The 20778-nt window shown below is 32.5% G+C and overlaps 2 protein-coding genes and 2 long non-coding RNA genes across 4 annotated transcripts; 3 read left to right on the forward strand and 1 right to left on the reverse strand.

Annotated features, from left to right (window-relative positions):
* Positions 1-3170: 3170 nt before the first annotated feature.
* LOC148173917 (uncharacterized) lies at positions 3171-5543 on the forward strand. The gene is made up of 3 exons (XM_088036648.1): positions 3171-3245; positions 3304-3378; positions 3466-5543. The coding sequence occupies exons 1-3, from the start codon at positions 3180-3182 to the stop codon at positions 5398-5400; spliced, it is 2076 nt and encodes a 691-aa protein (XP_087892774.1). The 5' UTR covers positions 3171-3179; the 3' UTR covers positions 5401-5543.
* A 258-nt stretch (positions 5544-5801) lies between these two features.
* Positions 5802-7980, forward strand: LOC148173918 (uncharacterized). The gene is made up of 3 exons (XR_015770129.1): positions 5802-7081; positions 7139-7230; positions 7284-7980. It is a non-coding gene; the product is annotated as an uncharacterized LOC148173918 (long non-coding RNA).
* A 121-nt stretch (positions 7981-8101) lies between these two features.
* LOC148173919 (uncharacterized) lies at positions 8102-8881 on the forward strand. The gene is made up of 2 exons (XR_015770131.1): positions 8102-8496; positions 8563-8881. It is a non-coding gene; the product is annotated as an uncharacterized LOC148173919 (long non-coding RNA).
* Positions 8882-19363: 10482 nt separating this feature from the next.
* On the reverse strand, positions 19364-20733 carry LOC148173920 (brachyurin-like). The gene is made up of 7 exons (XM_088037247.1): positions 20636-20733; positions 20553-20580; positions 20222-20372; positions 19950-20116; positions 19812-19901; positions 19622-19761; positions 19364-19573 (listed from the first exon to the last, which is right to left on the reverse strand). Exons 1-7 carry the CDS (start codon positions 20696-20698, stop codon positions 19406-19408), a joined length of 807 nt encoding a protein of 268 aa, XP_087893373.1. The 5' UTR covers positions 20699-20733; the 3' UTR covers positions 19364-19405.
* Positions 20734-20778: the final 45 nt, after the last annotated feature.

Raw genomic sequence — 20778 nt, forward strand, 5'->3', positions numbered from 1 at the left:
CTTACGATTGTCATTTGTTTATAAAACATCTAGGAGAAGTTAAAAGTCAATTGAAATTAATACCTAATAACGAAGAGAAATATATTTCTTTCAGTAAAATTTTAAGAATGGATGATAATGGATATATCGAACTGAGATTTATCGATTCATTTAGATTTTTAGCAAGTAGCCTAGACAATTTGTCATCTAATCTGGAATCAAGTCAGTTGAGAGAAATAATTAAATACTTTTCAAATCATGAATTAGATGTGTTATTTAGGAAAGAAAAAAGCAAGATAATTAGAAAAGGAATATATCCCTATGAATACATGGATTCTTTTGAGAAATTTTCTGAAACAAAACTTCCATCAATAGATAAATTTTATTCTTCGCTCACAAAAGAAGGAATTTCTCAAGAAGAATTCAAACATGCAGTGAAAGTATGGAAATATTTTAAAATTGAAAACTTGGGTGAATGGCATGATTTATTCTTAAAACTAGATGTTTTGCTATTAGCTGATGTATTTGAAAATTTTAGAGATTTATGTTTAGAAAAGAGTTATGGACTGGATCCTGTTTGGTATTATACAACTCCGGGGTTAGCTTGGGACTGTATGCTCAAATATACTTCAGTGAAGTTGGAATTATTAACTGATTATGAAATGTATTTGTTTTTTGAAAACGGAATTAGAGGAGGTATTTCACAGTGTAGTAACAGGTATTCGCAGGCAGATGAAAATACTCAGATTATCTATATAGATGCTAATAATCTATATGGATGGGCTTTATCTCAGAGATTACCAGAAAAAAACTTTAAATGGTTGACTTGTGATGAAATTAAAAATGTTGATGGTATACTGTTATCAGATAGTGATACCGGTTATGTTTTAGAAGTTGATTTAGCATTCCCTGTAGACTTGGCTATTCATAACAAATTCAATGACTTGCCTTTGGCTCCGGAAAATAGAATTCCCCTGGGCGGAAAAGTAGAAAAACTACTTTGTCATTTCTATGATAAGAAAATTATATAATTCATTACAAAACATTAAAACTTTACAAAAGTTTAGGTATTAGAATAACAAAGGTTCACAGAGGTATAAAATTTACTCAGTCAAATTTCATAGCACCATATGTAAAATTTAATACTGAACAAAGACAGAAGGCGAAAAATGATTTTGAAAAAGATTTCTGGAAACTAATGGTTAATGCACCATATGGTAAGTCTATGCAATCTGTTAGAAACCAACAAAATATTAAATTATATTGTGATAAAGAAAAATTACAAAAAGCGATAAACAAACCTAATTTTAAACACAGAACTATATTTAGCAAACACCTGGCAGCAGTTCACAATTATAAAACCAAAGCATTGTTTAATAAACCAATTTACATTGGGCAAGCCGTATTAGATTTATCGAAATTATTAATGTATAACTTCCATTACAATGTAATTAAAAAAGAATTTAATGAAAAAATAAAACTTTATGGAGATACCGACAGTTTCATATATGAGATTAAAATGGCTGATTTCTATGAATTTATGAAAAACAAACCCGACTATTTTGATACATCTGATTATCCAAAGGACCATCCATTATATTCTGATAAAAATAAGAAAGTATTGGGGAAATTCAAAGATGAATTGAATGGTATTAAGATATTAGAATACATAGGTTTAAGGTCAAAAATGTACAGTTACAGAACTGAAACGTGTGTTTCAAAAAAATTAAAAGGTATCAAGAAAGCAGTATTGAAGAAAGAAATAAGTTTTGAAGATTACAAAAATTGCTTATTCAATCAAACTGAATACTTCCATAGACAGAGAGTGATTAGGAGTCATAAACATGATATTTTTACTGAAGAAGTAAAGAAAAAGTCTCTAAGTTGGAAAGATGATAAAAGATATCTTTTACCTAATTCTACAGATACATTAGCTTATGGACACGTATTAGTATCATCATAGGTACGTTCATGGACACTGTTGAACTATTTTTTATTAGCGTTGAAGTAATAAATTAAGAAAACAATAATAACAATTACGATAATAAACGTAAGAATAAAAATAATAATTTTTAATATATTAACTTGTTGAATAAGACTTGAAAACTTTTTTCTGAATTTTGGATATTCTTCATTGAATATATTTAAATTCTTGAATACAGTACTTTCCATTTAATTTACAATTTTTGAGTTTTTTCATTTATTGCTCTCATATTTTAAGTATGTCTTTCAAATATTTTGAGAGTTCTTTTCTTTACATCATCGATGTTTGATGGTATTACTACTGTTTTGTTTCTTAATTCTGCTAATTTCTTAGGATCATAATTATTGTAGTTGTCTAATTTATATTCCAATTCATCGATTTTATTATTAGCGGATTCTAGTTCACAGTCTGTCATAATTAATTGTTCAAGGAATAAATTAGCTGTTTTTCTTGCAATATATTTATCTACTTCTTCTTGTTTGCAACCGACCATTTTTGCTCCATCTTCTAATCTGTCTATTTCAGTAATAATAGGTTTTAAATCTTTTTTCCATTTTTCTTTCTCATCGTTGGGAATGTATGAAACTAGTTTGTCCATTTATGATTGAAAAGTTTCTAAAGATTTACTAATTAATTTATGTGCTTCTTCATCTAAACTTATATTTTTACGACTACCTGCTTTATGTTCTACATTATCGAATATTTTTTTATTTTTTATTTTATTTTTTCTCTCTTTTGTTCCCAATTGTTCCGATTTGTTCTCTTTTGTCCCGGATTGTTCCCGTTTGTTCTCATTTGTTCTCGTTTTACATGCAATCTTAATTCCAACTGAATTTAGTCCCATATTTAGGGAATTTCTAGAAATATTTTTAGATTTGCAAAATTCTGTCTTTGTTAGTTTTTTATTTACAGTCGATTTCTCATTTGAGTTACTTCATTGATATTTTTTGGTATATTTATTTTTTTATCTTGGGTAAAAGATTTGTAACTGTTTTTAAATTGTTGGAGTTCAGATGGTTGTCTTGTTTTTAATGGTGTATAATATTCTGCTACAATTTTGTTCTCTTTAGTATTGGTCATTTTTTTATTTATTGTAAAAAATTTATTTTGAATCTTTTTAAATCATTTTGAACGGAACTTTGTTAATATTTTTTTACTCATACAGATTACAGATAAAAAAATTCGTTGAATATAAAATTTTTTTCAGGTAGATCTGATGGAGGGCTCCTCATCCTCATCAAAGCGCAAAAAAGTCGAAAGTAAACCTGTCTATTCAGACCAAGTAAGACCAGACATATTATTGTATCACACGGTAACATGGTATTACACTTTTGTTATAGGAATTACTTGGATTAAATTTACTGGATGATGTAACATCTTTGGACACTTCCGGAGGCTCAAATGAAAGTGAAGACGTAAGTAACTTGCTTCGAACAAATGTACAATTTGTTTTATGGTCAAATACGAATTCATGGAAATTACAATTTGTTATGTCTTTTCAGGATCCTGACTTGGTTTTTGAAGTTCTTCGTTGGACATCGACTTTTGTGGACAAGTCTATGTTTATTAAATGCGTTATGAAGGATGCACGTAGAATACTTCTCACTGCGCCGCCCAGATTTGGCAAGACTATGGCTTGCAAAATGCTGGAGAAGTTTTTTGAAATTGTCAGCAGTGAACAACAAAAGTTGGAGAAATATAAACTTTTCCAGGATCTCAGAATTTACAAATGCACTGAAGAATGCATAGAGAATCATGATTGTGAAAGTAAAAGAATTTTTCGCAATCATTGCGGACAGCATCCAGTAATTTTTCTTGATTTTGCACAATTAACAGTAACGTCATATAGCGAATTTTTGGAGAGTCTTAGAGATATGATAATGAAGCAGTTTAAAAAATATAAAACATGTTTAATTCACGAAGATGGTGAAAAATTCAGCTGGTCAAGTAACAATATGGGAAGACTGGATATTGAACGTTTCTTGCGCTATTTGAAATATGCCGATGATGATGATCATTGGAACAAGGCAATAGATCGTAACACAGCAGAACTATACATAATGGTGGCTTTTAAATATTTGATCGAGGTTTTGTCGGTCCACTATCAAACAAAACAAACCCATAAGAACATTATTATATTGATTGACGAGTATGACGCACCTTATATGAATATGTTATTTAGTGAAAACTCATCAGACCTACAGATTATGTTTTTCATACGAGAACTAATGCGTCTTTTATGTAAAGATGAGATATCAGCACAATTTGTTCAACGAGTAATAATTTTTTCTGTCACTGCATCAGGCGGTATTTCATTTGGAGCTAACAATGTGCAACGTAGAACATTCTTGGACAAGGATTATGATTATTATAAATTCTTTGGATTTACCAGAGAAGAAGTAAACGCTTTAGTTAACAACTGTGTCAAAGAAGGAAGTCAAAGAGAAAAAGCTCTTGATGAAATTACTCTTTGGTACAACAATTACACTGTAGTGGGAGACAAAGATACAACTATTTCTAATCCTGTGTCTATTACCAATTATTTACCGAATCTCGTACGAAAAAGTTATTGGATTGAATCGGTTGGAACCAAATATATCTGCCAACTATTTAAATTCGAAAAAATGCGAGAGAAGGTGTTTCCTGCCGTTAGAGACAATGAGAAAATTTCCATCAAAACAAAAACTATAGAGTTGAACGATATTTATAATCTGAAATCATTACGTGAATCAATTTTGAATTGTATCGAACTAGTGCAGGTAGACTTAGCTCTTCAGTTTCTCACACAATGTGGGTACTTTAACGTTATTGACAAGAATGATGGGAATTGGACATTACAAATTCCGAATCTAGAATTGAAACAAGTATTTACAGACAAACTTCAGGAGGCTTTGGTAAAATTTAAAACTAACCTGTTTACTGTAGAACAACAAGAGTCATTTGTGAATGCATTAATGTCTTTAGGAAGTGGAGAGAAGCATGAACCTATGAAATATGTTGCGTTTAAAAAATCTGTGGAAAATTTGTATACCGACCGAGAATTACCAAAAGCTCATTTTCACTTTCACTGTGACCTTTGGATGTTAATTTCTAGTTGTGGGAAGTTGGATTGCTTTTCAGAATTTGCAATCAAAAAGGGATGCTCACCCAAGCTTGATTTAATTATTATTTCAAAATGTGCAGTAATTATAATTGAACTAAAGCGGCATAAACAAGATTCTGCAAAGAAGGCCCTAAAACAGTGTCTACGGAAAAAATACTATGAAGCATTTGAATTTGAAGGAAATGAAAGAAAGGGTTTAAAGAAAATTTTAATTGGTCTTCATCTCTCTGATGATCGTAAAGTTAGCATCAGGTATTTAGAAAATTTTGAGAAAAAAACACTGCAAGATGAACCAAACATAGAAACAATTGTAGAGGATAGCTATGAATGTTAAAATCATTCTCTCTGTTAGTTATGTACCCTGTTTTATTTTATGTGCATTTCGCTGATTTTAAGGTAGTTTGAGAATCTGTAAATTGTAATGGAAAATAATCTCATTTTTTTGCCCTTAATCTTTGATTAAATTATACATTTCTACTTGTGTATTTTTTAATATTTCATTAAACCGGGACTTACGACTTTATGTTAGTTGGTACATAATATTTGATATGGTAAGAAAATAAGTTGAAAAAAAACCAAACTATTATTATTTATATGTTCAATGAAAATTATAACTAAATATAAACAATTCTCTTAATTACAACAAAGTAAGATAAGAAAATCTGTACCTTTTTAATATCACAAAATAAGAAAATCAATTTTAGTTAGTAAGCCTCATATATTTTGAATACCACATTTCAAGGTCATTATTCGTCCAAATTTTGGGACTGTACACGAAATTTGACAGAATTTATGTATTGGGTTGTACTGTGAAAGGGTAGTTTTACGACTGTATGTTGGCACTGGTGTTTGTCATCATCTTGTCATCAGATGACAGACACTTGACAGAAATAATAACAACGATGAAGTTTATCAATTTTCGATGAATTGCATTACAAATAAAGTGGTATTGCGTTTTATTCCATTGTGATTAAAAGTTTAGGACTTTAACTTCACAACAAATTAGGTAGACGAGACATTTATTAAGGATACAAATGTAGTGATGCTATTGTTTACAATGAACAGTTTGAAATGTGATAATGCCTGTTAATACAAATTAGGAAGTTCTGAATTTTGACAAAAACTTGAATAGTTGCATAGTTTTTTGTTAAATCTAGAAAGTGTAAAGTAGCTCGATATACGAAATGGTTATCATCATCAGCAAGTTCTTCTAGTTCGTTGTTCGTAATGAAGATAGTACCAGCAGTACCTTGGTCGTAATTTCAAAAAACAGTCCTCGTTTTTGTAAAAGACATCGCCAGTGTCAATAGATGATGTGTTCAGTACAACAATAAATGAAAAATAATGCTTTTCTTTAGGCGCACTTGCCTTGACTGTATTTTTTCTACTTGTAGTTAAACTCGGGATGTGGAATGGCTCTACCGTGGATTGTTTTTGAACCAACTTATCAGAGTGAATACGCGAAGTCTACGTGAAATTACATAAAATTAAAAACTTTTCAGGTTATAGTAAACAAATTTATTTTGACAGTGCCCCACTCCACCCCCAGTTTAAACGTATTGCCAACGGCCGCTAATTACCCTAAAGTATACATACACTGCGCGCTCACATACACCTTCCGCCACTAAAATTTGCACGGAGGTATAGGTTCTTAACAAGGAGTACCTTGTGGAGATTGATCGACGGTGGCGGACTCTGTGTTTAAGTCACATAAGTTTTGCAATTTTGATGATGAAAGAATACAGATTTCTAATTTACCTTAATTGAGGAGGATGCATATAATTCAAAAAGAGAAACAAATACAATGTTTATGTTTTGTTCAACGGAAAGTTTTAACATGTGTTGTGTTGAATTTTAAGTTTTTAGTTTTTTCTCGAGTTTTCTTCAGTTGTAGTGTTGAAGTTTATAAGAACGGTTAAGGTTCCACTGGTCATCTTGTTTTGTTGTTTCAATAGAACTGAATTTATTTAATAATTAGTTCAGGAATGACCATATTTAATACCAAGCCAAGATCGGTGAGTATTATTAATCTAAAATGTATATACATATTTCATTTATTTATTAATTTGTAGAATTATTTACACTGGAGTCTAATAAAGAGACCAGCTATTCTCATTTTTTACCAGAGATGCACCAACTTGCAACACTTCAGAAAAATTATTTGGTAAATTTAACATTGTAAAACTTTAGTTAATATTACAAATAATTGTATTTTAGATACAATAGAAAAGATGCAACAACCAGAATTAAGAGTTCAACACAATTCAAGAAACCTTTATGAAGAGTATGTGGAATATTGAAAATTCAGCTCTTTTTAAGTGACAACATTCCAACATCTTAAACATCAATGTTTGGGGACACTCTTGTGAAATTTTGCTTCTGCAATCGTCATTGAAACATACATTTTCAACGTCGCTACAAAAAAATAGGTATGCTTATGAATTGTTGTAATGTGTATTTATATGTTGGGTATTTATTGTTATTTATGTCTCTATGTATAATTGTATCACGACCTGCTGTATATCTACGGCCTGTGCAAAATCTCATTTCCCCGAATCAAGAATGTTTCCGAGAAAACGCATTTTTTTGCCGAGGAGGGCGCTGCTGCTCGGGCGCTTTTGACATTGTTGACAAATTGGATTTTGGGGTTAATAAGATTTTTGACTTTTGATAGCTACAAAAAACACTAACTTAGAACAATGTAACGATCGTAAACAGAGCACACAAAGAAAATTTGAAAAAGCAACAAACAACGTGTAATAATTTGAAAATTCAAACTTAAAATTTGAAATGTCAAAAACAATGTTGGTAATAAACCCAATATGGTAAAATGTTCCCAAAAGTGCCCGAGCAGCGGCGCTTTCCAAAGCATATGCGGAGAAACAGTGGAACTACTCGAATGCACAGGTCGTAAATATACAGCAGGTCGTGAATTGTATAATAAATATGTTACATTGAAATAGGGTTTTCAATTGAAATTAAATTATTACAACCAGTGAAAAAATGCCCACAGTGGTTCGTGTCTTAGCTAAGGTAGCTGGTTTGTGTCTTCGGGAATAAGTAAAACTTCTGTGACTTTTTTATAGATGTCGCCTCCGCGCGTCATTTCCAAAAATTTACTATAGAGTGGGCTATCTATTTACTCCTTCATCTAAGATCTTAACCTAACAAGTCATGAACTCAAGTTGAGGCCCGGGGCTAAATCGTAAAAGGGGGCCCATCGATAAAATTATGCAAAGAAATCCGTACGTACTTGATTTGTATTTTTTCAATTTCTATAGCAAATTTTTACGTGGCAAGGGGCCCCTGGGAAAGTGGGGCCCGGTGCTACAGCACCCTTAGCCCCCCCCTTAGTCCGGACTTGCATGAACTGACAACTTGTGTTCTGCTATGCATTTTTCTTGGACATTTAAAGAAAAACACAATCATGGTAAGTACAAGTTTGCATTAGGACATTTCCCTTGAAATGATTGGTAACATAGTTCATTTTATTTAGTTTTCTACTTAAACAAGGTGGGGAAACTGCACGACAAGTGATTTCAATTGGCTAGATGGAAACCAAAATGAGACAGTGGACACTATAGCTGCGAGGAACGACTTTCTAAGTACACAAAACCATCCTGGTTACGATGATCGAACCTGCTAGAACTGTGTGGACCATGATTGATTCAAAACAAAAGATGGGGGGAACTCCTTACTTGGATACAACCTTACTTGTTTGTACTAAACTGCATCTTTTTATTTGTGAGTGTTAATGATTCTAAAAAGCAGCACAATTATACCCACATTATTAAAATTAAAAAAGCCTCCACTTTGTTAATGATTTTATTCTGGAATAAGGATCAAATCCTTAAATTTTAAGCACAATGAAACGAAAAACAATACCACTTTACTGACTGACTGGTTAAGTTCATAGAAAGTTGCAAACACTCATTGTTTTGACCACTAGCTTTGAGAGCTTTGACAGCTGTCAGCTGTAGATTTGCTGTCAGTGTCAACAATATCCATACCAACATGCAATCGTAAAAATACCCTTGCACTGTACAATCGAATACATAAATTTGACGTACAGTCCCAAAATTTGATCGTGTGTTAGACTTTGGACCACAGATTCAGTTGAAATATGGTGTATATGTATGTATTTTCATTATACGGAACTAACTCACGTGACTTTAGTAACTTTTCGACTGTGAAACCAACGTTTTAGTTCCACTGTTTTCCTAGTGTAACCATGCCATTTTTAAGGTTAGAGTTTTCAGATGTCACTAATCTGACAAATTTCAAAGAACTAGTCAATTATTTTATTTATCAGTTATTTCACTTATTATAATAATACATAATTAAAAGTGTCACGCCAAATATACAGAAATATTCTTATTTCGTTTGCTCCAATTTGAATTCACATCAATTCTCAAAATAGTTGTGGATGTTTGTTGAAATCTTGAGACAGCATAAAGATGTTTGTGAAGGAATGCTGTAAAACTTTGGCGGATTTGAAAGAATCTTTCCGAAAGTGTAAGCGAAATTTTGAAATGGCTGGAAAGTGGCAATCCAGAGCAGACTGAACTTTTGATGCACATGAAATGTGAATGTTTAAATGGCCGTGGTTTAAAATTTTGTCTCTAACTTTTTATACTATACTACCTATATTGTAACAAAATTTAATTGTGATATAACAAAAACAACCTAAATTCTCTTTTAAAATTTTTCTTACTTCCCCTTCTGATATCCGAAACTTACGATACGTAGGTAAATAAGTTGAATAATGTGATAATGCAAAGTACAGAAAAAATTTAATTTTTTTAATTAATAAGAAAATTAGCATAAACGTAATACATTCAATCCGAAACCGTTTGTATAAAATCCATTATAGGCGTGCTGATAAAACAGAACCGTGTTAGCCCAGAAGTTTAAGCGTCGCACTTTAAACATGTGCGCTCATTTGTTGCGTGTTCAAATCTTGATAAAGCGCAAAATCTTTTTCATAGCGATAGAATATATTCTAAAATAAAAATTTCTAGTTGTGAAATTCGATTTTTTTACACTTAAATGCTGAATTTACGAAACCAACCCTCATTACAGGGTTGTACTCATTTTCTTTCCTTGAAAGGGTACTTCTAACTACCAACACAATGCTACTTGACTCACCCCTTCCGGAACACCCTTATTTAGTCAGGTCCGGGCTTGGCTCGACTGGGAAGTCACGGAATTCTCGCAACAAAACATATTGCCACCTGCCTTATCGGCCTTAATCATTTATTAATGAAATAACTTACCGGGGGAGCTCCGCCCCCTGCCCCATCGCTGGATAGCGGCTCGGATTACTGGCATTGACCCCTTTTTCTGCAGCTGAAGGACACCCATGTTCTCACTCCGACCCTGGTGACATCTTGACATCTTTTTCTTTCTTCGAGTACGGCAAAGTCAACCATTACCGTACCCACCCGCGTACTGGAAATTAACCATCCAGCACGCTACCTGGAAGTCAGCCATCCAGGCCTTCTGGAAGTAAACCATCCAGGCCCCGCACCGCGCACTACACTCAATTTCCACCTTCTCCTCCTACGGTCAATTCCTCACCTCTTGGCGACCTTCTCTTTCACCGCCCAATTCCTTACTCACTTAAGGCTGTTCTACCCCTCAACTAAAATTCGTGTTTTGAAAAATATGCAACCCAACATACTAACCATTTGACACATGCCAATCATCCATAAGGGTGAAAATCGTCTGTAAAATTAGCATATTTTCTACAACAGTTCAGCAATAAACCAGGCAGATGAATTTGCCTTGCTTTGGAGTTTGTTTCGAACGTTTTCCCGATTTCGAAATATTATGTCCCTCGAAAATAATAAATGAATAATAAAGAGAAATAATAAATGATGGGGCATCATCTAATAAACTTTATATTTCAAGTAAAAAATGTGTACCATCATAATTTTATTTTCAAAATTACACTGTTCAACAAATTAAATTAATTTTGAATGTGTTATGTAATGTAAACAAAGTACATACCAAAAGAACATTCTTACCTAATAACCATCACGTTTTTTTTGTTACGTCAATTTTTAACATAAGTATGTAGTTAAAAAAAACATAGAAAAGAGATTCTTTTTCTATTTTACTTATGATTTTATTGTTATGGAATGGTTATCAATATTTAAAATACATATAAAATACTAAAATTTCAAAAAATTATAGGCAAATCATAACTTGTTTAGCCGCCAACTTTGATACGATTTTTTTACTATTTATTACAACGTTCGATTTTATTACAGTAATTTGAAATTGATTCTATTTGATAATGTAAACACATTTATTTTGGAAACAAAAATATTTAAAACTTACAAAGTCATAAAATTTTACTTTTAAAATTAAATATAAAATTTGGTGGTGACTTGCGCTTAACGGCATATGTTTTATCAAAAGGTGGGCTACCTATAGAACATAACAGTTTTTTGGCTAAAAAATTTTGTCACGCAGTGTTTTAATTGATAATAAATTTAAATAAATTAGATTTAGATATTAGTTCATCTTGTCATTTCTTGTGTTTCAACACATCCGCGGGTATTTAATAAATTCAATTCTATCAAATTTTAAAACGGATATTTGGCTACTTACGAATAACACAAAATATTACAGGTAGGTAAAGAATACATATGTTCTAGAGCTACAATTTTTTTTATAAAATTGAAAAAACACTCGATCACGATTTTTTTTTCGATAAATCGCTTATGCCATAGGTATTTTTTCCATGGCAACATAGAAGGTAGTGTGCGGTTGGGTCTTAAAAATTTAAAAATTAGATGTAGAAGTTGTTTTTAATAAAAAAAAATTTAAGATTGTAGAAAAAATATTGTGTGTATTTCGAGCGCAAATTCAAATTGCCGTTTTCGAGAGGTTTTTTTGTCTCTTTCAATCGGCAATGTAAATTTTCACGCTTTTAATACACAAATAGCTAGTAAAATTGTGTAGTTGTACTTTTGCCATCAGCTACTTATAATTAACGTGAGTTTCAAAATTATGAAAGGTATCCATCGATCTAGAAGGATTCTAAGTAATACTGGTGTATTAAACTTTAACACTAATTTGTTTTTACTTTTTATACGTGGACGTCAAAAAACTATACATTTTATAAGCATCACGAAAAATTAAAAAATAACATATCTTCACATAACTAAATATTTCAAAAGTTGAGAACAAATGTCCACATCAATGAATGTTTTCATCATTTTGGAAAAGTTTAAAAAGTTGCTAAAGTAGCACAATTTGAGATATGTCAAATCATTGAAAATGTAAAATCATGTTTTGGGTAATTATTTTAACAAAGTTGGGGAAATTGCCAAAACACAGAAGTAACAATATAGAGCTAACATTCCACCCTGCTTGCGGCAATGGACCAAATGGTCAAAGTTGCAATAAAATGCATAACAATCAATGTTTATGAAATGAAATTAATCCGTTGTCCCATATACAATAGACTGTTTAAATGCAATGTTGTAATGCAGGTTGTTGTTAATTGCGGTTTGCTTCAAGAGTCAAAAGCGAATTTATTGTCAATAAAGATGAGTTTGATTGCACTAAATCTAAACTCAAAATACCACACAACTGAGAAAAATAAAGGTTTTGAACAGTGACTTTTTAGTTAGATTAACGATTAAAAATCTCTTGCAATTGTTAATCTAATTATTAAAATGTCGACAAAATGTATTAAAATTTATTTTTAGAAATCTTGCATGAGGGTTAAAACGTTATTATATTCAGATGCGGCAGTCTTCAATTCTTGGTAGGAAATAGGTATAAATTTGGGGTCCCAATGGTCAATCGCCGGTCGGTCGAGCTGTAGTTGTCGCACCGTGATTAGGATTAGAGACCCCCTGTTGTGAGGGGCTGTAAATCATGGGAACATTGAAGTGTTGGTTGCCGACTTTTAGAAAATTGAGAATAATTTTTACATTACATTTTATTTTTTTCTAAAGAAACTATTTATGTGGGGAAAATATCAAGGAGTTTCCCGGATGTAGAATCAAATTCCTCATCTATCGAGTCGTAGTTCAAGCAAAAATTCCTAAAACTGCGCCCGTAAAACGACATGGCGTTTTTTCAGTTTTTATTTTTTTTAAATAAATTTATAAGGAATTTTTAAAAATCAAAGAGTTTCCCGGGTACATTTCGATGTTATCTACACGTACAAAAAAAATCAAAACTCCAACTCTTAATTTGTGGCCGTAAAAAGTAATGGCGTTTTGCGCTATTTCCTATGCACTTCGGCCGGGGTAGGACAGAGCCTTAAGCCACACATTCTGGCGTCGTTTCCCCCTACTGAGGGTGCGCATAAGTTACTGAGCCAATCCAAGGGCTCTTAATTACAACATTAATGACTCCCAGTTACGTCATCATCATTATTATAAATACCACATTTTTATCGTCTTACAGTTGTAAAATAAAAAATTCGCTCCGCATGCGCTACGCACTAGTCCACTATGTGGACGCTCATGAGGGCTTCGCCTGAATTTCAAAACGAATCAAAAAATTCCAAAAAATTTTAAAGGGCCTTATGTTTAGTCACACCATAGACAATTAAGCTAGGTTTAACGATCTGTGAGTCGCAGACAGGAAGACTTTATTCTCTTTTTCTCTGCTAGATGGCAGATTTTTATTAACTAATATTAACAATGTGCATAATCGTAGATGGGAAGCGTAATACTTGGTTCAGAAAATAAAATCCATTTTGAGGTATTTAAAAACAAGAGCTCTTATTTGTCTAATATTTTTACCAGTCGCCATTCCGACCGGTGAATTTTTCGCATGCGCCAATGTATTGGTCTAGAAGTAAATACATTTTGGGGTGACTCAAAACAAGGAATTCTGGTAAGGTTTTTTTTGGGTGCTTTTAACATAATGAGGTTTGATTTTGGATGATTTACAACAGTTTTCTCATATGTCCAATTTCTGATGGACTATTGATTTACAAGAAAAGAAACTTTAGAGTATTTTTTGCTCACATTAAAAACTATGATTTTTGAAGGATATTATGTCTTTTTCGGTTGTTAACTTTTGGGAAAACATAAATTTTTAGGATCCTGCCTTGTTTTGTAAGGCGCCAAATATACCTCTTTGATTTGGTAATGTTTTTACTTTTTTTTGCATGCGCCAATTGGTCTGGTCCAGAAATACAAAGCCATTTGGAATGTCTAAAAACAACGGATTTGGAAAGTTTTTCAGAGTGCTCTTGAGATAATTTTGCATGATTTTGGGAGATTTTAACGGTTTTTTCGTGTGCCCAATTTTTGGTGGTCTACTGATATTTGGGTACTTTTGGGGTGGATAAAAATTAATGCTTTTTGAGAGGTTTTTTTTGCCTTTTTTTGGTTGTTGACTTTTGAGAAAACAGCTAAATTTGTAGGATTCTGCCTTGTTTTTTAAGACGCCAAATGCCCTGGTCCAGAAATAGAAAACCATTTTGGGGTGTTTAAAAACAAGGCATTTTCTAAGTTTTTTAGATCTTTTTCGGTTGTTTACTTTTGGAAAAACACTAAATTTGTAGAATTCTACCCCGTTTTTTCGTGAGCCCAATTTTTGGTGGTCTACAGATATTTGGGTACTTTTGGAGTGGATAAAAATTAATGCTGTTTGAGAGGTTTTTTGCCTTTTTTGGTTGTTGACTTTTGAGCAAACAGCTAAATTTGTAGGATTCTGTCCTGTTTTTTAACACGCCAAATGCCCTGGTCCAGAAGTAACATTTTATAGTCTACTGGAATGAAATTTTTAACTAAGTGTGTGTTTCTTGCTCTTGTGCTGTTCTTCCTCTTGTTTTTTTTTTCAATAAAAATAGTTAAAAAAATTGTACTTTTGTTTTGTAAGATTGATGGAAAAGCATTTCAAACAAGGTGAAATGGTTTTGACAAAAAGTGAAACTATTTGCCATGTAATGTCAATGTGACAAAAGGGGGAAATAGTTTTGAGAAATGGTGAAAAGCATTTGACGAAAGAAGAAAACCAAAAGAAAAACACTGTAATTAACAAAGAGAAAAAATTGTACCGGAATAACCTAATAACCTGCTGATTCTGGATGTGAGGACCGTTTTGCTCCAGCAGGTCCGGATTCAGAGATATTCTTAAAAAATGTTTTTTTTTGGGTTCTACTGTACCAAAATTTATTTACTTCAGTTTTTCTTAAACGGTCTCAAAATTATGTAATTGCTCGACAGTGTTTTAGATCGCCAATTCAATAAGCTTTCCAATGACCTATAAAACTCGCAAAGGTAAGTATTTAAATCAAAATTTTTACAAAACCTTCGAGAGGTAAGAAAACATTTTTTTTTCTAAAAATCACTTGTTATTCCTTGTCATGTAACTTCTATTGTGTAATTAGAAAGCAAAGATCTCATACTTATAATGACTTATTTCAATAAAAAATCAAAGTACCAATTTAGGAGTTTCGGATTTTCATCAGTTTTTCTGATGACCCCATCTATAGGTCGTTAGGAATCTTATTTAATTACGAATTTTCTGTGATGTAATTATAGAGAATCGGGAAGCAATTCTATTTTAGAAATAACTTTCCACTGCTCCACTACAATTTCGTTCAAAATTTGTTGATTAGTGTAGTAGTTGTGACGCACGACAATGCAAATATGTAAACAATCTGAAAAACATCATAATTGTAATATGAGTTAGATAAGAAATTTTTGTTTTGCCGAGGACTAAAACTATGATATATTGATAATTCAGGGTTTGTTTAGATTTTTTTACACCCCGCAGACCACAGATCAATGTCAGGCAAAATAAATGTAATTTGTTTCAAACCAAAAAAATAAAACAGATAAGCAAAATCTCAATCACGGTCAGTTGCGCAACCACTTTAGTGAAGTTTTGGAGAAAATCTCAGCCTTTTTTACCTATACTCAAACACTTCAATTGCCTTGATAACAAGGTATTTCTTTTAGCTGTTATATTTACAATGACTAAGATTAGATAATTTACATTAAACTAGAAACGATATTTCAGTTATAGCTATTTATTTGAGAAGGATATTAAGTAATTCATAAAGAACGAGGACGTTACTTGTTAACGTCCGAGTTTTTTATGAATTACTTAATATCCGTAGTAAATACAAAGCTTTATCGAAACATGGACGAAGGTGGCAATGTTACCACTCAACAGTTCTGCAAATTTCCAATTTTTGACGGAAGTTTTGAACGCGATAAAACAGCGAGAAAAGCATTTTCCAAGATATTTTATGTTAGAATTAATATAAATAAATGCAGATCTTCAGAATGTCTTTAATTTTGGTCTTTGGAGTTGCTTTCGTTTGCATAAAAACGTTGAATATTGTCACGTTGGCCGAAAAATCAAAAGTCTCGCTTGTAACAATAACAATTTTATTGTGCACTATGAACACTCTCGTACTTCACAATTACAACACTTTTCAGGATTTCCAAATACTAGACTATCTACAATCCTATCGCTACTCCCCTATATACAGATATTCCCCTACTACTAGCCTAATGCTGGAGCGCTGCGAGAATATTCGGGAGTTCCGCGTATGAATAAGAATTATTCCACGAACCGCTCGCTCTAGAGCAGAGCGGAAGGAACGTTCCAGCGCTGGCGCTCGAAGCTTCCAGAATCTTCTCGTAACAATATTATGGATTAATGGCAACTGTGCTATTATGAGATGGTAACTATGCTATGTATTATGAAACAGTAACTATGTTATTATGAATTATTTGTATCATCACTATTATGATGTACTTTACACGTAAGCATACAAAGGTATTAGATACATCTTAATCATCATGTTTCGATAAAAGAGTTTAATTTTATATCAACAATGTGCGATACAAGTGAAGAAAATCCGTAAGTTCATTTTACAAAATTACCAAATTATAATTCTTGACTTACAGTTACTCTTACGACAAGGTAAATGAAATTGCAAGTTATTTGCAATCGAAAGTGGAGCTTAAACCGCAAATCGGCGTCTTCTGCAGAACAGGACTAGGTAACTTTTAAACATTGTCAGTCAAGTAATTCTTCTTCACACATTCAAAGGGACTATCACAACACTTCTTCGCAACAGCGTCTCCATCCCGTACTCCGAAATTCCAGGCTTTCCCGTCAGCACAGTTCAAGGCCATGATGGAAAACTCCACTTCGGCTACATCGGCTCCATCCCCGTTGTCTGTATGCAAGGTCGTTTCCACTACTTCGAAGGTTATCCTCTGTGGAAATGCGTCCTTCCAGTTCGTATCATGAAACTCCTAGGAGTGTCCACCCTGATTCTTTCCAATGCCGCTGGAGGAATCAACCGATCGTACAAAATCGGCGATATAATGTTAATCAAAGATCATTTTAATTTCTTAAAAGCCGCGATTCCACTTGCTTGCTCTAGCCCAGACCAGACCAGACATCCAAGATTTGAGTGACGTTTTTATAATTCTTCTTTCTGCGGTTGAGCCGTAATAAAACATTAAGATGCAATTGCACCCCTGATTGCTGATGGCTTGTCTGGGCTACGCCAGACAGGCCAAGTTGGTTCGGTTTCATGGAACAGGACGGATGTTTTTGGCTCGCCTTACTTATTTACCCGATCGAAAGAGAAACTGAAATTAATTTTCCTGAGTACTTCTTCAGTGATAATTTCCAGAAAATAACTTTCTGTTTACGCTTATATGTATTTCAGTTGACATTTTCAAATTCTTTTCATTAATGGAAAGTCATGCGAGTTTTGAATTTTATATTAAGGTCGTCGGATAAAACAGTTTTAAGTAGTTTTCTGTGCAGAAGCAATTAATTCTAAACGGAACCCTTTCTTGCTTGTTCTGAGGTCAAGTTTTTGTAATACTGAAACAAATTAATAAATAGCTGCTCTATTTAAGCGGGCTATCGTATAGTTAAACTGTAGTTAACTTTTAAAGTTCTAACTATCTAATAATGATATAACATAAAGACAATATCTTTTCAATAATTCATATCAAGAACTGGATTAACAAATTGCTTTATAAATCAAGCTTCCACTATGAAACTTCTTTGGGAAAATAGTTCAAAATTTTAATTTCTAAAATCAATATACAGTAGACCCTCAACGCTGAAAAGTTAGTTGTCGCTTTGTCATGGGTGCACTTAAGAGTTATTTTTATTCAATTTTGACATTTAAACAGACGTTTATTTTGCTGTTAGTAGACCACTAAAGCTTTGATTTATCCGCTAGCGGTATAAAAATTTTAATCCACAAGCTAAATAAAAGTTTTATTTTGCTGTTTTAAAACCATGGTTAATGATAACGCCTTGCTGCTCTTTTCATCCAAGAAACTTTTCATACGCTTTTTTATAAGCATCTTGACTCTTTAATAGAAGCAATTTCTTCGAAATCTTGCATGATTTATCCAACTTTTGGATGAATTTTTGATAATTTTTAGCTAGTTTGAAATAAACACTGTCTGAATTGCATTTCTTAGAGAATTCCGCTTATTTCTCGCTGATTCTCGCCGTTTTTTGGCTTGAATTCGCAAAGATAAGCTCGAAATCTACAAAACCACCAATTTTTAACCAATGTTTAACTCGCAGTCATTAAAACGCAAGAGCCAAAGTGACTGCTTGTTAAACATTCATTTTAGGCGCTTGTATAATAAATTATTATTTTATTTTTATTGTTAAAGGACAAAATCCTTTTTGTCATGCTAGCAGTTTGGTTGAGTTTTGCTAATATGCGTTTTACTTTAGAAAATTAAGGGTTGTTGATAAACCTTTTATTGTAAATTTTGGACTTATTGAATGCTGTTTAAAGTAGAATAATTAAGCCCAAATTCAAATTTTAATGTTTATCCTAAATAAATTAATTTGCTGACTTTTTTTACATTTCATGGAATGTTTTACGTCATCATAACTTCAATTTTGACGGATTAAATAATGACGGCTGGTGGAAAAAATACTCTATTCATGGTGTATTGCATAATAGGTAGTAATGGACCAAGTACCAAGCTAATTACCTTAAATAAATTTGAATTTTATGTTGATTGTTATCACGCAGCTTAGTGGTCATTGTTATTAAGGTAATAATAATAATTGTAAACCTTGATAATGACAAAAACATCCACATCAAGAATTTAAAATGAAAACAAACTATGTAAGTATGTACGTGGCCAGCCTAGCATAATTTAATATTGAATAACTGAACGAATTCTTTTTTTCTATGTGTATATAATGCAATATTTGGTTACCAAGTTATCTCACTAGTGAATTATGACCATAACTTACCAGCAGGTTTAGATCATTTACTTAGTACAATCAAAATAAACTTGACATTTTAAACTTTTATTCACTTTGAGGATTTATTTTTTTCATATAAAACCGGTAGTGTTCTTAATCCAGTCAACATTGTCAAATATCCTGGTATATCCCGAGGGATCGGTGCTTTCACAACCATTTTGACTTATGAAACTGGAGACTCCAACAAGCATAGTTTGTCCTCGACTTACGTACATGATAAGAGGACCTCCAATGTCTCCCTAAAATATATTTTTTTCTGTTCGTTTTTGTTTTTGAAATCAACGTACGTAACAAGTTCCTTCATTGTAATTTCCTTCAGCACATGCCATGCTATCAAGAATTTGGTTACCGTAGTAAAGCTTGCATTCCGAATTAGATAAAGTTGTAACAGAAACAAAGTAAACTTTGTCTTGGAGAGAACCATCGTCTACGATTTAAAGAAAGTTAATTTATTCATTGGTTTAGTAAGAGTTTTACCATCGCTGGTTTGACCCCATCCCATGGTTATAAGGGCAGAACCATCAGACAAACTCACAGATGGTAGAAGATTGATGGGTTTGATGTAGTCTGAAATAAAGACATCGTCACTATTTCATTACCATTGCTGTAGTTTACCTGTGTAGGTAATAGCAGCGCGGAACTCGATGAGTCCTACATCATTAGCCAAAGTATTTGGATCATAATCGGGATGTAACACATAAGTCTCAGTACTAAGTTTTTCTAAACTAGGATCATTAGCATCTAAAGAATTTGATCCTATCCGGATGTTGAACAAAACAGCTCTGAAACACAAATTCCGATTTAATACTTTCGGTACTTTAATAGTTTCAATAAAGCATAGTTTTTATATGGTTTTACACTTCTTTTAGACATTTTGTTAATATTACCCGTCAACACATTGTCCCGCAGTGACTACCCATTTTGTGTTCAAAAGAGCACCACCACAAAAATATACGCCATCACTTGTGTGAATGTCCAAAGCGGCCAAAAATGGAAACTGACCAGCATAAGCAGCTTGCCCTCCAATAATTCTCGAACCTATCGATAATAGTTATTAAGACACCAAGTGATTATTTAATAAACCGACACATTTAAACTATGTGTAATACACGTTGTAAAGTTTTTAGGAAATTAGAGGAAATATTGGCAATAGCAACGTGTTTTAAAAAGTCTTTAATATTTTATATCTTTAAAAGTCTTTAATATTGGGTGTCTTACCAAGAGCACTTCTAGTTTTTGCAGGTTCCTAAAATAATACGTTCAAAAAATTGCACTTTTGCTGGAATTAAATTAGATTTTACCAAGTTTGATGGAACTGCAAAGGCTGAAGAAACGCTTAAGCACAGTACCGTGACAAGCAACATTTTGTAGTAGTTTCTAAGTGAACTTCAAGTAACAATCTATCATAAACCTTTATATAAAATTGGGATTATCTTCTTATCTA

The sequence above is a fragment of the Gnatocerus cornutus genome, chromosome 5 (genome assembly GCF_029298725.1).
Source record: "Gnatocerus cornutus isolate USDA-ARS CGAHR chromosome 5, icGnaCorn1.1, whole genome shotgun sequence".
Classification (NCBI taxonomy): Eukaryota; Metazoa; Arthropoda; class Insecta; order Coleoptera; family Tenebrionidae; genus Gnatocerus; species Gnatocerus cornutus.